The sequence below is a fragment of the Oryzias melastigma genome, linkage group LG9 (assembly GCF_002922805.2).
Source record: "Oryzias melastigma strain HK-1 linkage group LG9, ASM292280v2, whole genome shotgun sequence".
Classification (NCBI taxonomy): Eukaryota; Metazoa; Chordata; class Actinopteri; order Beloniformes; family Adrianichthyidae; genus Oryzias; species Oryzias melastigma.
Window position 1 is genome coordinate 17,346,741 of NC_050520.1, and position 16,880 is coordinate 17,363,620.

The 16,880-nt window shown below is 38.5% G+C and overlaps 1 protein-coding gene across 3 annotated transcripts in view; it reads right to left on the minus strand.

Moving 5' to 3' along the window:
* Positions 1–16,880, minus strand: part of LOC112148518 (netrin receptor UNC5C) — a gene marked incomplete at its 3' end in the record, with an annotated part of 179,711 nt that overhangs the window by 85,987 nt on the left and 76,844 nt on the right. The window contains 1 exon segment of one of the 3 annotated variants that reach the window (XM_036213527.1): positions 10,850–11,162. Within the exon segment in view, the coding sequence (XP_036069420.1) occupies position 10,850 (1 nt within the window). 3 annotated transcript variants of the gene reach the window in all.

The window sequence follows — 16,880 nt, forward strand, 5'->3', positions numbered from 1 at the left end:
TTTTTCTCACATCTACTATCTCGTATTCACAAACATTTTTTTTCTTGTGATGACGACATGTTTTTATCCCGAGAAAAAATAACAACTTTTATAACAACTTCGTCATTATCATTAAAAAGTTTTTTTTCTTGTGAAAAGACATCCACTATCTCATATTACATTTTTTGTGATAACAGCATAACCTTGTCGTTATCACAAAAATTTTTTTTTTGTTCTTTTTTAGTGAAACCAACACCTAATATCTTGTTATCACGAACCCCCCTGTGATTATATCTACTACTTCGTTATCACAAAAAAATAATTATCTTATGATAACAACATGTACTATCTCATTATTACGAGAAAGTTAGTTTTATTTTCTTGTAATAACAACATCTATTATCTTATTACATAAACCTTTTTTTCTCTGTTTCATTACTATCTCGTTATCATGAAAAAAATCGTTTTTTTCTTGAGAAAATGACATAGTAATACCATTATGATGAAAAAACAATTTTTTTTCTAGTGATAACAGACCAAGTCCAGAATGACACGTAGTTCTTCTACCCTCTGTAACCATGTAGACGATCTGATCCCCTCATTGGGTCACTAATGAAATTGACAACAACTGCAAGACCACTTCACTGCAGCCGCCTGCGCAGCTGCAGTCGGGCCAACCTTCTCCTCAAGTGATGATGACTGATTTAGACGTTATTTATGACCAACAACATCACCACACTCGGAGTTAGACATCGATTAAAATTATCAATTATAAATCAATCAGTTCTTAGTGGTCGACATTTTCTCTGCTTTGTTTTTCCTGTATACAAATCAAAAAATTATATTCTTTGTTATCTCGAGATAATGATATCTACTATCACATTGTGAGGACAAAAAACAACTTCAAAAGTGCAGATAGTGGATGTCTTTTTCATGAGAAAAATAAAAAAGCAAGGTAGGCTGTTTTTAGTTTCTATACATTTGAGATTTTTTTGGTTATTTTTTATTTATTTATTTATTTATTTTTTTGCTGATTCGGGGATTTCTTCCAACATACTGAATAACAATCAGAAACTTTGTGAGTTAATACAAACAGCTTTATCATTAGTGCTGCATTCTTCCCTTTAAACTGTGACTTTGTTTGCAAGCTAATGAGCTGCTTAACAGTCATCTATTTATAACAACGATAAATGCCAGGATTTTGAGGTTCAGCATTGGGGAATTCTGTCTGCCATGTAGCGAGCAGAATGTGGAGGAAAATTAGTCATGGATGTAAGTTTGTTCCTTCAACACCATCTCTGTTGTTCTACGTCTCTCTGTGTCTGCTCCTCGGCTGCCAGTGTCCTAATTAACTTTTATCTCTCGCCGACTCCCTTCACAAGCACCACTTTTAGAAACAACTTGTTATTGAGACTGTGGGAACTGGAGCAGCAGTTACCGAGAAGGAGAGGAGTGGAGGGACAGCAGACGGACAGAACGCGGAATTATAGCACTTATAGCAACTTTATGGTAATAAATTCCAAAGACTTATTCCCATTTTAAACACACTAATGGGTTTCATTCAATATTGACGAGTGCAATCAAATCTGAATTCACCTAAATGAGAATCCACACAAGACTTTTTTTTATGTCAGATGTCTAAGTCTGACTTTAGACACAGCGGCAGGTTCTGACATTTTCAGTCATAAGCTATAAAAATACCCAAACAAAAATAAATGAAAAAAATATAATGGAATACCAATGAAAAAGTAATTTTAGTGCAGTGACAGAAACAGACCTCTCTGCAGGCAACAGATCATGAGCTGTCAGTTAGCTCTGAAAGCTTGACAGATGAGTGGAAAACAGATTTAAGACAGAAAAAAGTAAGTAAACTTAAGAAAATCTACAAAAATATTGTGTCAGGTAACACATACATTGTGAATGATTAGAAATATTTGATATTATGCTTAATTGAATGAAAAATATATAACACAAATGATCAACTACAGACCAGTATCAAACCTGCCATTTTGAAGTAAGATCATTGAAAAAGCTGTTTTTTTTATCAGCTAAATGAATTCTTAATAAAAAAAAAACAAACAAAAACAACTGCTATGACGTCTTCCAGTCCGGCTTTAGACAGAACCACAGCACTGAAACGGCCCTGACCAAAGTGACTAATGACATACGTTTGAATACAAACAGTGGAAATATGTCAGTGCTAGTTTTACTGGATCTCAGTGCTGCGTTTGATACAGTCGACCACGCAATACTACTCAGACGACTGGAAAACTGGGTGGGTCTCACTGGGCCAGTACTAAACTGGTTCAAAACGTACTTAGAAAACAGGAAATATTTTGTGTCAATTGGTAACTTCACTTCTGAGCCAATAGAAATTACATGTGGAGTGCCCCAAGGCTCCATCCTGGGACCACTTCTATTTAACATCTACATGCTCCCACTGGCCCAGGTTATAAAGAACAACAACATTAGTTACCATAGCTATGCAGATGACACACAGATATATATTAGACTGACACCAGGAGACCGAGGCCCTGTACAGGCTCTTGGTAAATGCATTGAGGACATTAATGACTGGATGTGTCACAACTTACTTCAATTAAACAAAAACAAAACTGAGGTTATTGTCTTTGGGGCTAAAGAAAAAAGGTTAGACGTCACTACAGAGCTTCAATCTATTCAACTAAAAACTACCAACCAGGCCAGAAACTTGGGTGTAGTGATAGACACAGACTTAAATTTTGATAAACACATTAAGGCAGTCACTAAATCAGCCTATTATCATCTCAAAAATATCTCAAGGATTAAAGATCTGATGTCTAAGCAGGACCTGGAGAAACTAGTGCATGCTTTCATCTTTAGTCGACTTGATTACTGTAACAGTGTTTTTACAGGACTACCAAAAAAATCCATCAGGAAACTGCAGCTTATTCAGAACTCTGCTGCTCGGGTTCTCACAAGGACCAAGAAAGTAGACCACATCAGTCCAGTTCTGAGGTCTTTACACTGGTTACCTGTCTGTCAGAGGATAGACTTTAAAGTTCTGTTACTGGTTTATAAAGCTTTGAATGGTTTAGCACCAAAATACATGACTGACTTTTTGATGTGACCTTTTATCTGTTCCTAGAGTCACAACTAAACATAGAGAAGCTGCATTCAGCTTTTATGCTCTACAGATCTCGAATAGACTTCCAGAAAACCTTAGATCAGCTTAAGCACTCAGTGTATTTAAATCCTGGTTAAAGACTCACCCTTTTTCTCTTCTTTGATTAATATGTATTCAAAAATTTACGTCCGCACTGTCTATCTATGCTTGTTTAAATTAAAACCTTTTTAATTTCTTTTAATTTTATTTTAATGACCACATGTTTACTATTTCTTTTGGTCGTTTCTTTTAATGTTTTATGTAAAGCACTTTGAATTGTCTCATTTCTCATGAAGAGTGGAACTGCATTCTGTTCAAAAGTGTTGCTTTTTAAAATGGACCATTACTGTTTAGCCTGAGTATTGATTTGGCATTTGAATTCCAGCAAAGCTCAAATTTCTCCTTCTGTACGAAGAGATGTCACCACTCCCATCAATCAGAACGGAAATGGTTCATCATAGAATGAATAAATTGAAAAAACTTAATTCTAGTATTTTTTGAGGGGACACTATTACTAAAAGTGCAGGTGGTTCTACAGTCATGCAGACACATGCGGCCCAACAAACTGTTTGGGTCAGTGGTCCGGTTTTTCCATTCACCGTTTGTCTGAGTAGTTTTTTTGATGCACAGTTTGAAATTTAAAGTAGATATAACCTGAATATTTATAAAATGTACAACAAAAAAAAAAAATTGAAAATGGAGTTAAAAAAAAATCATACTGTTCAGTTTAGTGTTGGTTCACAATCAATCATTTCTTCTGTCTACTTTGTGCTATGTTTTCACTTTTGTCTGTTCCTGTCAAATCTCAGTGTTTACTTGATTTTCTCTTTTACCCGCCTTAAAACATCAGATGTAATTTGGCACTTGCGCCAATTCTGGCATATTTACTGCTTTTGCTGTCCTAATTTAAATAAATAAATAAGAGGGTCGTAGACTGGATCGGTCGCTTCTTAAAGGGAGCACAGGTGTGCCTTGTAGTTTCTTGCAGATACGGATGATGCTGTTGCATGGTGCCCTATAAAATGTGCAATAGTCATTAGTAAGGTGTGTGTACTGGCTTTTTACAGATGATACAAGCATGAGAGTTTGCAGATGATATGAACAAGTTCCCCTATGATTTCCACACAAACTGCACTCTGATTGTTTAATTTCCTAAATTCTAACACTCCGCCTATGCACAAGGAGTGCACACTTATCATGTAAAAAGGACAGACAGGCTGAAAAATCCTTATGACGCACCCGTTTCTTACCACTCTTCTCATACTTATGTGCTATTTAAGTGTGTGCTACGACTTGTTGTTCACAGCAAAAAAAATATGCTTGAACTTTTCCCCCAACCAGGTCCCTTAAGGAGTCCACTATCTTAAAATTTTCCGTGTGCACCCTTAGACAGCCCACATCTGCCCACAAGGGCAGTTGGGACCATAAGGCATGTCAATAAAGCCCTAAAACGTCATCAGTAAAAGTTCAAAGAACTGTTGAGCAACAACCGTACGGTCGTCCTTAGAAAGAAACCACAGATTTATTCCAATCATAAACCGCGCTTATATAGCTTCAGTAATAACACTGACATTTCTACACATGACCTAAATGTACTGCAACTGCTGCAGTTCAGTTCCCAAATAATGAAGAAGCTTAAAGGAATGAGGATTCTGTTACAAGCTAGGAGACTCCACACGCCCCTAACGGCAGCCGGCTTTGAGACCACAAAGAGTCAAAGGGAATATTAAGCAACTTCTGCAAGTGAAGCTTTTCCTCTATAAAAAGATATCTAGACTTTAAACTGAAACATTCTGCCTCCTCTTCCCCACTCTTCTTTCAAAGCGCTCAGGGCAGCAGAATAGTGTCTCAAGTCAGTGGTCCATCCTTAAAAAGGAGAGGAGTGAAAAGCCCCACAGCTTTGTGCATTTACCATCTTCCCCTCTCAGTGAAGCTGTTCACTCTGGGCACAGAAATACTTTTGTGAAGCTTCTTCTTGCTGTCATTTATCTCAAGGATGGATGCACAAATAATATTTTGAAGGAGGATTTCACATAAAGTCAAAATACTCCAGTAATGTTTAGTAACCAATTGCTACTAAAACATTGTTAATTTTGAGATAAAATAATTTTGTCTGAAATTAAAAATACATAAAACAGTAAAGGTCTAATTTATTTTTATTTTTATTGTGAATAATTTAATTTTAAGTTTCATTTCCACTTCAGGCTGTCTTGAAGCGTAACCTAATTCAATTTACCTCTGTGTCACTGTGAGGTTAATTATATATTTACAAATTTACTGGTCGAAAAATAGATTAGAAAATTATTCAGTGAAGTATGGATTTCAGGTTCAACTCTTACAGACAGGAGACATTTTTACTAGTTTGGAGATCGAATTAGGAGGACATTAGTGGGGCACAAGCATGCATAAACAACCAGATTATGGGATTACAGTTCATTTCATTTTGTTAACGTTTCCTAGCAGCCATATGGAGATGTTATCTTGCAGATCTGCTCACAAAAGTTCAAATTGACATTTGCACTCTGTTGATCACCTTAAACTTAGCTTTTCGGTTGTAAATCCAAATGGAACCAACTAAATGGTAAATGGTGAATGGCGTATACTTGTATAGCGCTTTCTACCCTCCTTCAAGGGCCCAAAGCGCTTCACAGTCACAGACCCATTCACCCATTCACACGCACATTCACACACTGGTGGTGGCTCCGCTGCCGAACACTGGCGCCAACCTTCCACCAGAGGCAATTTGGGGTTCAGTGTCTTGCCCAAGGACACTTCGACACATGGGCGGGCAAGGCAGAGTCGAACCCGCTCACTTCTGATCAGGAGTCGACCGCCCTACCACTACACCACGGCCGCCCACTAGTAACAACTGAGCTGTTAAAATATGCCTGTCTTGGTTGAGGGGCTTCACATTATCAAGAAATGCAGGAGAGCAGGCACGGCAGAGCAAAGGTTAGAAGTTCAGTTCCTGAGTTGAACAAGTGACTGAGTCACAGTTTACGTGAATCCATCTTAAAAAAAAGATTGATATGATGATAAGCGGAATTTGCCCCGCAGCTACTGGTGCTGCATGACTGGGTCTTTTCAGGGAGGCCCCACACAAAGCGATGTAGTCAGGAGAGGAAATAACAAGAGGTTAGTTAGTTAACTCCGGTCGAAAGGCCAAAGGTGACGAGGCTTTTAGCTGCGCACGCGCCCAAATGCGCCACATCTGCACGCGTGTGTTTCTGGCCATGCGCGTGTGAGTGATTGAGCTATAAAGGCGACGTGTTGTATGATGAAAGAGCCTCTGTGCAGGTGGACGGCGAGGTCAGGAGTTGAAATGTTGTGGGGGGAGAGGATTCACTGCATGACTGGATCTGTTTGCAGAAGGTTGCTCTGTCAGAGGACTGATGAATGGGTTTGAAGAGCTTCAGCCACGTAAGCTCAAAGGTAATGGACTACAGCTAAGTGAGCCAATACTATTGTCTTCAGAGAGTTGACGTGTGGAAACCATATGCAGGTGGATGGAGTGCTTTCCTACAAATCCCAATCAATCAATCAACAGGGGTTAAAACATCAGACTGTGGAAATTATGAGCCTCAATAGTAACAAATATTTGTTAAAAAAAAGGAAACCAGTGAAGCGATTGGTGTTTCCATGTTAAGTTTGGTTAAACAACAAAAGATTTTCTGAATTTTAAAAAGGAAAACATTTTAATGGAACCAGCCAACATCCTATTTATAAAAAAATTAGCTTGATTTAAATCTTCTAATCATCACAACCAGACTGCTCCTCCTTACATTAGAGGAGGATGAAGAGGAGGCAGATTGATTGAACATTAAGTGTCCTTTTGATGATTCCCTTCAACTGTGCAGGAGGACTGATGTCAAAGGTCTACAAGCCTCTTCATGCAGGTCCATTTATGAAAACCATCAAGTCAGGGCTGCCACTATTAGTCGACTAATCAACTATTAAAATAGTCAACGACTAATTTAATAGTCGATTAATCATTACTTTAAAATATTTGGAGTCAGTGTAGTAAAGTTGAAAGGTATAATGGCATTCTGCTAGCTTTTTTAGGCTATTTTGGCAATTATTAGAGTTTTTTAGGCTATTTTGGACTTAGCTAATATTTAAGCTACATGCTAGCTGTTTGGCTAACTTCAGCTTCTTTTTTTTTGTTTTTTAGGCTATTTTGGAGTTTAGCTAATATTTCAGCTATATGCTATCTGTTTTGGCTAATTTAGGCACTTTTTTAAGGCTAATCTGGCATTTAAGTAGCTGGCTATCAGCTTCACCTTTATTAAGTATCATTTTCAGCATCTTCAGCAGCCAAATTCATCTTACAGCATTCACACTAGCACTATCGCCGCTAATGCTATGAATCTAGTTTTTAGCTAGTTTAAATCTAATTATTAATAAGATGTGTGTTTTACATCTACTTTATGCATGACCCGATTAGTCGACTAAATGGAAAAAATAATCTGTGATTAGTTGACTATTAAAATAATCGTTTGTGGCACCACTAGTTAGCATGTAGCTACTTCAGTAAAACACAATTTGTAGTCTCAAGGGAAAAAAAACAGACTTGTTGCTTTAACTTTACTGAGCAAGTTTAATAAAGAAAAAAAGTGTATGTATTTCTTAGAAAAATCCATTTAAAGTGAAGTTACAAAAAAAAAGTTGCATTATTTTTCTATATCAAAAGCCTTAGGTGCCCTAAAACGATAAAATACTTTCTCAAATTGAAAAGCGACTGCTGTAAACAGAAATAAAGTGCATTCTTGCTCTATGTGTAGTGCTTCATAGGGCGTCAGTGTTCTTGTCAGCGCAGCATGTGGAGCTCAGAGAGTGCTGACACGGTGACACATTTCTCTCTGCCCCGGTCAGAGGTCACTTCGACACCAAGGCCGGCTGCTCTCCATCTCCCTGACACTAACTCCAAAACTAAATTCAGGAAGTGCAATGTTGCTGTTTCCCTTGACAACTTTTGCCAGCTTTGTCCACACTGTGCTGGGGCATTGGCAGAAGGAAACAGAGAAAAAAGAAATGAAAGGATTGTGAAGAATAGTGGAAAGAAAGAGCCCGTTTCTGATCTCAAGTCCTTGGAGATGCTTGTTTCAATTTTTTTGCTTTCCCTGTGACTCTTTTATGGCCATTGATCTCTGAGTTGCCAGGTCATTCAGGTGTACTTCACAGCTACTTCTGTCCTCACACTGCATAGAAGTGAGCACCCAAGAGCCAAAGAAGGAAAGGACAATAATATCATGGTGCTGGGTCTGTTAGAGCTTTTTCCACTGACATTTTTTACTTTTCCATTAAAAAGAAAAAGTTTTGGAAAAAGTTTAATCAAAAGTCTCTTATTGTGAAAAGTTAAAAAAAAAGATGTGACCTGATCTTCACTGGGAATAACATTAAAGATGACATTTTCTTGAATATTTTACTTAAGAAAGCATTTTTTATTTAAATCTATCAAACTTTCAAAAGCGTAAGAAAGATAAAGTTCAGAACGCAAAGGTTCGGGTTCCTTCCTTCATGAATAAGTTAGCATCCTCTTTAGCGGGCCTCCCTGCCTGCTATCAGTTAGAATTGAGGCTAATCAGTCCACTGCACAGGTGGTCAAACAGACTTGTCTGGCAGGTTGTGAGACGGTATAAACACAAAATCTTTAAACATACTGACATTTTTTCAACTGTTAACACGATCAACGTAATATCTCTTTCAGAATCTACTGGAATTACGTTGATTGTGGTAAAGGCTGAAAAAATACAATAAATCAAAGTGTTAAAGGGTTAAAGTGTTGCTGCATAGATGGAGAGTCATTTCACCTATGTGAACTTATCTAATTTGGTGGTTTTAAATGAAAAAGTGCTAAAAATAGCTCCACCTCTGGGGGTTCGGCAAGAAAATTGCTCAAGAACACCAAAGCAGGGAAAGTCCTTAAGATTTGTTTGAGTTAAATATTTGAGTTAGAGTGCCATACATGCAGCTACTTCCATCCTCTAAATAAAACGTTCAAGAAAAAAATAAGTTTTAGCAAAAGAAAGTGAAAAAAAGTAGACGGGACAAAGTGAGCTGCTCTACATAATCAGTGAAAACACCATCATTATTTCAGACTTCCTCCCAAACGCAGTTTTAAGTCTCCGTCTCTCTCAGTCCTCATTTTGGTTCGCTCTCCATTCCGTCTCTGATGGCACCGAGACGGCGCATCAAACAGCGCGCACACAACCTCACACACAAACTCTAAGACACTGCCAGAATCAGCATGTGATTTAGACTGGTGTGATTAATAGCATTCTGTGCACCAGTGAGCAGATGAACTGCAAAACAGCACAAACATTATCATAACCTGAAAGACCTAATTACTGCGGAGCTCATCTGACAGACAGTGTGTTTGTGTGCGTGCTTGGGTGTGTGTGTTTGGAGTCTGGGAAGAGGACAATGAGGACAGAAGATTTATGACCCTTCTATGGAATGCTGTTTTACGTCCCCAACATCCTTTTTGTGTCTTCTCCCATTTGGGTGCAAATTAGAAATATGATAATGGCCATATTATATATTATAATGAGAGCACAGCCTGTGTACACCCCTGGGTAAATGTGTATGCGCGGCACATATCAGTCGTCTCTGACCAGATGAACAAGGAGACATTTCAAAACAGGGAGCAAAGACAACAGCAGCTCGGTCCTGTGGGATCATGGAGCAGATGAGAAATGACTATATGCCAAAATTTCTAATAGATGTTATTTAATCTCTACAGCAGTAAACAATTTTAAAGAATAAAAATAATTGGTGTTATAGTCCTAGAATTTTCTGCAAACAAAACAGAATTTTAAGGAACAATAAAAATTAAATGAGCTCAAAAAAATTGAATCTGTAAAACTAAACTACAAAGAGCTTTTTTTTTTTTAAACTCATGTCAAGAGAGGACACAGAAAATCATTTATGCATCAGCTCACAGCAGAGAAGATGCTGTCTAATGGTTTCTTAAGAAAAGGAAAAAAAAATGCATCATTCCACCTCACTAATCCAAAATCAGACTTCTCTGACACCAAAAGAAAGTGAAGCTTATTAAACCGCTCCGTCCCTCAGTAACTGTGCAGACTTGCTAAGATGATGAGTATAGATATGGACCTAACATCAGACACACAGTTTGGATCTTTATTCCTTTTTTTCATAACTTTAAAGTGAATATCTTAAAATTTGTGGAAACTGGTCTTGCTGTTCTTATAAAATTCTTAAAAGGAGAAAAAAGTATTTGGATTTTTCTTGTAAGGGAGACATCGGGGGTCCTGGAGTGTTTTATGTAAAGGTCTAGTAAAATTCCACCCGGCAGGATAATGGATTCTAGTGGATCAGGTCCTGTACTCAATCAGCGTCTGCAGCTTGACAAGACACTGGCTGTCTGCTTTTCTCCTCTTCTTGATTCTTCTCCGTCACTTCTCACATCATTTCTCTTACTAAACCCACCCTAAGGCCCCTGGACAACAGAGCAAAACAGGAGGGAGGAGAGAAGGAGGCCCAGATGGGAAAGAAGCCGGCACTTGGGCTGATGGCAGAGGGAAAAGACAGAGAGATTGCTGAATAAGGAAGGGGCAAATCGAGATTGAGTTTAGTAGTTCTGGAGGGAAAAAATGTGGAAAGTAATGAGAAAAAAAAGCTTGGAGCTAAATCCACAGTGGTTAGATTCATATGCATTTCTCAGGTAGATGTCAGTTAAATAAGAAAAACTTTGAGGCCTACTGTTTGGTGAAGGTATCTATCCCAGATTCCACATTCAACCAAAGGCATTTTTGCTGTTTGGCTCTTGAACAATAAACCCTGATTGCTTTACAGGAACAAAACTGGGAAATGTTCCATGCTTTCTTCTTTCAATTGAAAGCTACTCTCCTCCTGCTGCTCGTCATCATTTGTGTGAAGCACCTGAGCCGGTGACAGGAGCCGGAGCGACCCAGTGTCAGCTGCAAGTGATTGGCACAGCTGCTGCTCATTTGCTAATAGGTCTCTCCTTTTATGTGGCAGTAACCTGCTGAGATCCAGAGGGCAGCCGGAGACCTGCTACACCTGCAAGACGCAGGATAGCAGCCCTCACTGCAGACTCACTTCTTATAGATCCACGACTCGCTTTAAGGTTGGAATAAATTGATTTGACTTCACTTTGCTTAGAAGCAGCAGACGGTATCTCCTCAACAAGTCTCTGCTATTTATCATTGCTGGCTCATCGCGAGGCTCGCAGTGTCACAGTCAGAGGACATACAACTTTTGTGTGTGCATTCATGTGCATGGGTATGCCGTCCACGCACACAGATGGGAGGCTGGTGTCTAGAGTTTAGCTGTTGGTTCACACAAATTACTGAACTTCCTGCACAGCTTTGAAAACAGCTTCTTTCAGTAGAAAACAAAGTGTGCCGAGCTGACACTTCCTCTAAGCAATCGTCGGTCTGCAGTGTTGGGGAAAAGCGGCAACATCGACTTAAAAAATGGTTTTGGTGGTCGCGGGACAAAGAGGATCGATACCAAATGTTTCACAACTGTTTAACAAGAGCCCATTCAGTCAGCATCTTAATCAGAACTTGCCAATATCTGCCTTGTAGGTTGCTAGTTAAATGGGTTTAAAGTGGAAGAGGAAATGTTATGTGTTCTGTTGAAACGACAGAGTGAGAAGAATGTTTTTGGAAATAGGCTGCCATTGAAAAGGCTTTCAACAACATCTGACGCTCTGTGGTCTGCAGCAGTCTAAATTCTTGGATCGTTTGGAAGTTGGGTGGGTCTGGTCCAGACCAAACAAGTGAAACATTTATGTGAAAAAAAGTCATGGTAAACATGAGATCTATTGATCCAAGAGAAGTGAACCAATGATGGTCAGCGGTGTAGAAAAACAAACTCCATATCAGGAATCCAAACATGCTTGAATCACTGTACAGTTAAAGGCCTTTAGTGTGGAAGCTGGAAAATAAAGGCAAATGTGTGATTGTCAAAGATGAAGATGACTACGGTTATCTTGTTTTTGTGGATTCTCCTTGATTCCGTCAGTTGATAAAAAAGCAGTCAACTGGACTTGGTTTATCTTTAATTATTGAAGACGTTTCACCTCCTCCCCAAGGTGAAGAGGTAGAACATCTTCAATAATACAACATAAACCAAGTCTAGTTGACTGCTTTTTTTATTTAGCTTTATTTTTTCACAGTAATTCCAACAGGTGATCATATTCTTTATGCTTTTGTAAAACTTGGAAATCCTGAAATAACTTGCTATTACAACAGTGTAATATTTTCAAGTATTTTGATACAATCTGTTAGTTAAACCAACTAACCCTGAGGAAGGTGGGAAATTTTTTTCCTACCCATAATAAAAGAGGCACCGCATTTTCACAGATTTGCAGATTATTTTTTTTTCAGTCATGTGACTCTTACGGTTCATCACAAAAGTTACGAAAACTCAAGACACTTAGATGAAACTTTTGTGTCCGAAGGAGGTGATGAAGAGCACGCCGGCCATCCCACCATCTACCCCCTGTCCTCTCTTCATGCCTCTGCATGGAGAATTGGTATCAGTTGACTCAGAAGTGGCCAGAAAAAGGATAATTATCATCCGGAGCAGGTTTTTATTATGGATGAAGCTGGCCTCTTCTAGCAGACGATCCCCTCTCACACTTATTTGATGAAGCAGGAAGGACGCACTTCTGGTTTTAAGGGACAAAGAGACATAGTGACACACTGTCTGCGTCATTAAATATGCTGCTGTACAGCCTTTTGTTCTGAATTAGAAAATACACATGTTGAGCAATAATCCAATGTTCTTTAATAAATGTTTTACAAAGCAAGGTCAGAATGGACAAATGGACTGGTAATGGGATCGGGGTGGGGGGGTCTCCACATTCTCCACATTCAGGGTATTCTGTCTCCAGTCCCTAATCCCCACGAATAAGGGGGAATACTGTATATATATATACACACACACACACACACACACACACACACAGTACAAATGAGTTTTGTTACGTTTGCAAGTCACACCTGGAATACTGAAAAAGTGAAGATCTGTGATTCTGCTCGTTTTCATAATCAGTCCTTAAAAAAAACTTCCTGTTGGCTTAATTCTATCTATGAATAAAGAAAACAAAACTTAGAACAAACACATGCAGCAATTTGCGACTATGTTTTGTTTGTCGGGGCTTCTAGTCTACATTAAGTCTGCCTTTAACTGTCTTTTTGTACAGTAACATGTCATTTGCTTAGAAAGGTTTTGCTCAATTTTCACTGTTCAGCATCTGTCCTAAAAGCATTTAATTTGGGGTAAAAATAAATTAACTGTAATTCTCTTAAATATTGAGCTCTGGTAAAAAGGAAAAACAATACCCAAAGTTGAATCTTGTCTCTTGTTATGTAGTTTGAAAGCATGTTACCAACTTCCAGATAAAAACAGTTATTAAACCAAAATTGCCTCTCCAGAGAAACTACTCTTTGTGTAATTTATAGAAAAGTGCTTGAAATAATTATCAAAAAAAATCTCTTTATTTAGAAATGACTTAGAAAGCTTCTTGTAGCTTTTATGCTGCATGTCTCTTTTATCTGTACAGAATATGTGTGTTTGCAGATTGAAAGTTTTACAGCAAATTGTCATCAAAACAAATTAGACCAGAAAGAAAGAAACAACAAAATAACTATAATTTCGATGAAAACTATGGAAGATGGCTGCACGCGTTGAGGTGGTTAGCATCGCTGTATCACAGTGCGAGGGTCCTGGCTCAAATCCCGGCTTGGTCCTTTTTATCTAGTGTTAGCGTATTCTCCCTGTACATCAGTAGGTTTGTTCCAGAAACTCAATTTTCGTCCAAAAACATGCTTCATAGCTTAATTGGTAATCCTGAACTGTTGCAACCCATGTGCCCCTACACTAGACAAAGTGGAAGTAGAGGATGGATGAACGGATGGATTACTACATATATCGCTAGAGAGTTGTGCAAAATACACACAAATGACAACAAAGCCTAAATGTTAAAGAAAAAGATGCAACACAGTCACTTTTGCAGTCTGCACATTTACAGAACTAAGAGGGAAAAAGACAGTTTAGTGTGACAAAAAGAGCAAATCACCCCACTCAATTCAATCAATTTAGGTTTAAAGGAAAGAATGGTCTATTCAAGTCAAGTGGATTTTCAAAATGTAATTTGGATGCACAAACGCTTTACACATCTCTAAAAGACAGCAAAGAATAAATACTGACTGTTGCTGCTTGGATTATTATTGTTCTGTAATGAACACATCTCAGCTGTCAGCATCTGCTTCGGCTAAGAATGCTCTACTTGTGCTGTGACAATAAAGCAGCCATCAATTTGTTCTGAAGCCTTTTGAGCTGCTATAGAACTGCAGTTGAACAGCAACGGGGGGAAAAAAGTGTAGACTAACAGTTTTAGTAGGAAATAATATGAACCAGACAGACTGTCAGAAAATCAAAAGAACAAAAAAAAATGAAAATAAATAGTTTTTTCAGATAGTCTTGGTATTTTTATTTTTAATATATAAGATAACATCAAGATTTAACATTAACTGCAAAAGACTCGGAAGCTCCACGATGGATAGCAGTGGGGCCATTGGGTGTTGAGACTTAAACTTGAGTTGTGGTTAAATCTGAGAGGCGAGAGCTAAAGACTCACCCTCATATTTGAGATTTGCAAACAATAGTTGTCCTAGTTTGTAGGACTAATGTTGGGAAAACACCAAAAGGCAATTCAAATGTCAAATTCACTACAAGGTTGGCCGTGGTACAGAGGTAGAGCGGTCAACCTTTGATTAGATGATCATTTGGTTCTCAGTCTGCCCACCTATGTGTCAAAGTGTCCTTGGGCAAGACACTGAACCAGCCTTTGGCAGCAGAGCCAAATACTGTGCATGAATATGTGAGTGATTGGGGAAATGTGACTGTGACTATGTAGCGCATGTGTCAAAGTCAAGGCCCGGGGGCCGGATCCGGTGTGTTCTGGATTTTGGGCCCCTTTGCAGTTGAGTTTGACCGCTTCGGGGCTTGTAAGAAAGCAGTGAAGCACTGCAGTATATCAGTATACCATATTTACTATTAACTCTTAAACTTGTGTCCAAAAGTGTTTTCATACACACCACTAATGCAATTTTTTGTGTGGGAGGAGCTTCCACCAACTTTTGTTTCCAGGGCTTTTTGAAAGGCTAGGATAATGATATGAGAGTAGCTTGGGTTTAATTATCTTGGAGAACTCTAAAAAAGTGCAGGCAAGCACATTGTAATTTTTTTTTTGTGCGAAAATTTGACTTTTGACCTTATTTTTGGACTTGTGGTGACTTAAAGTATAAGCATACAAACTCATACCTAAGTTGTACTTTCAAAAAGTGATGTAAGTATTGTAAAGATGAAGGACAAGATGGACTAAACTTTCACCCACCTCCTACTACCTATTCCTGTAGACCACACATAGCAAAAATCTCTCCTTAACAGTCACTAGTAGCGCACACTTTTGACATAAAATGCAACAACATGCAAACACAACTTGTATCTGTCCTTTGATGGTGCTTGGCAGTAGGAGGATGATCCCATGAATTTGTCTGCAGTTAAACCAATTATGCGTTTATATATACCGCAGCAAACCTCGAATAATTTACAGATAATGATCTGGGCTCGACAAACCTAAACAGGGAACATCAAAATAAAGTGATGACCGAAACCCCTCCCCGGTTTGTATACCTTGTTAATGTTGTTCAGTGTGCAAATATAAAAAAACCCAAGGGCTTAAATGCGTTTGATGCCTGGGATAAGATGGAAAAAGACATTTTGTTTAACAAACAACTTCAAATGAGCAATCCCTTACTTAGCAACGAAGGCTAAGAACAAAGAGGCCGTGTTGTGGGAGACTGAGCAAAGATGAAGGCCTTAAACTCCCATAAACACAATTTTCCTGTAGCCATATCTTTTCTCACATTTTAGCAGTAACTTGTAAAAATAGCATTTTCCTGGTTTTCTTGTTTCCTATCAAATGAGCTGAGTTTCAGAGGCTTTATGGAGAGAACATTGGAGAGTTTCTAACTTTATTTTCTCAACACTGCAAGAGGAAGAGACATTAAAGTTGTCGTATGGTTTGGCAAATATTTAAGAGTAAAGAGAAGCTTGGAGCAAACAGCTCCAAGAGGCATGGCAGCTGATGAAGAAGAATTTTAGGTAGTTTAGCTTGTTTTGCACACAATTACAGAAGCAGAGGTTCTTCTAGGCTCCAGAGCAGAAATAACCGTAAAGCTTCTCCCTATCCCTCCTATCGTAGGGGTTTTGGAAGGGTAGGGGTGTTCAAAACAGTTTATTAAGGGCTAACCCTCGCAGCAGAATGATGCCAAGCCTTCTACTGCGAGAGAGACACACTTTTCCTTACGTGGTCTGATGGACAGACGCTTTCATTTAAAGTAAATTAATGGCTTTTTGTTAAAGTATGAACTTTTTAAAGTTACAAAACCGATGTTATGTATTTTCAAGTGCTACCAGCTGCACACTAACAAAGCTTAGCGTCCACATCAAGTGGACGTAATGTCTGAATACGCAGAGACTATTTTTTCATGACTCTCTGTTTGGAGGGCTTAATGTAGGGGTAGGAAGAAGTTGTAGGGGAAGAATTTGGATTTGGCCCAATAAGCATGAAGTCCAAACTGTCATTGAGTTTTTGTGATATGTTAAACTCCAAGCACAGTCCATTATTGAGTGTGGATGAAGTGTAAGAAAGAATCCCCAAATCTGTGGATAATGAGTCCCAATCTGATAC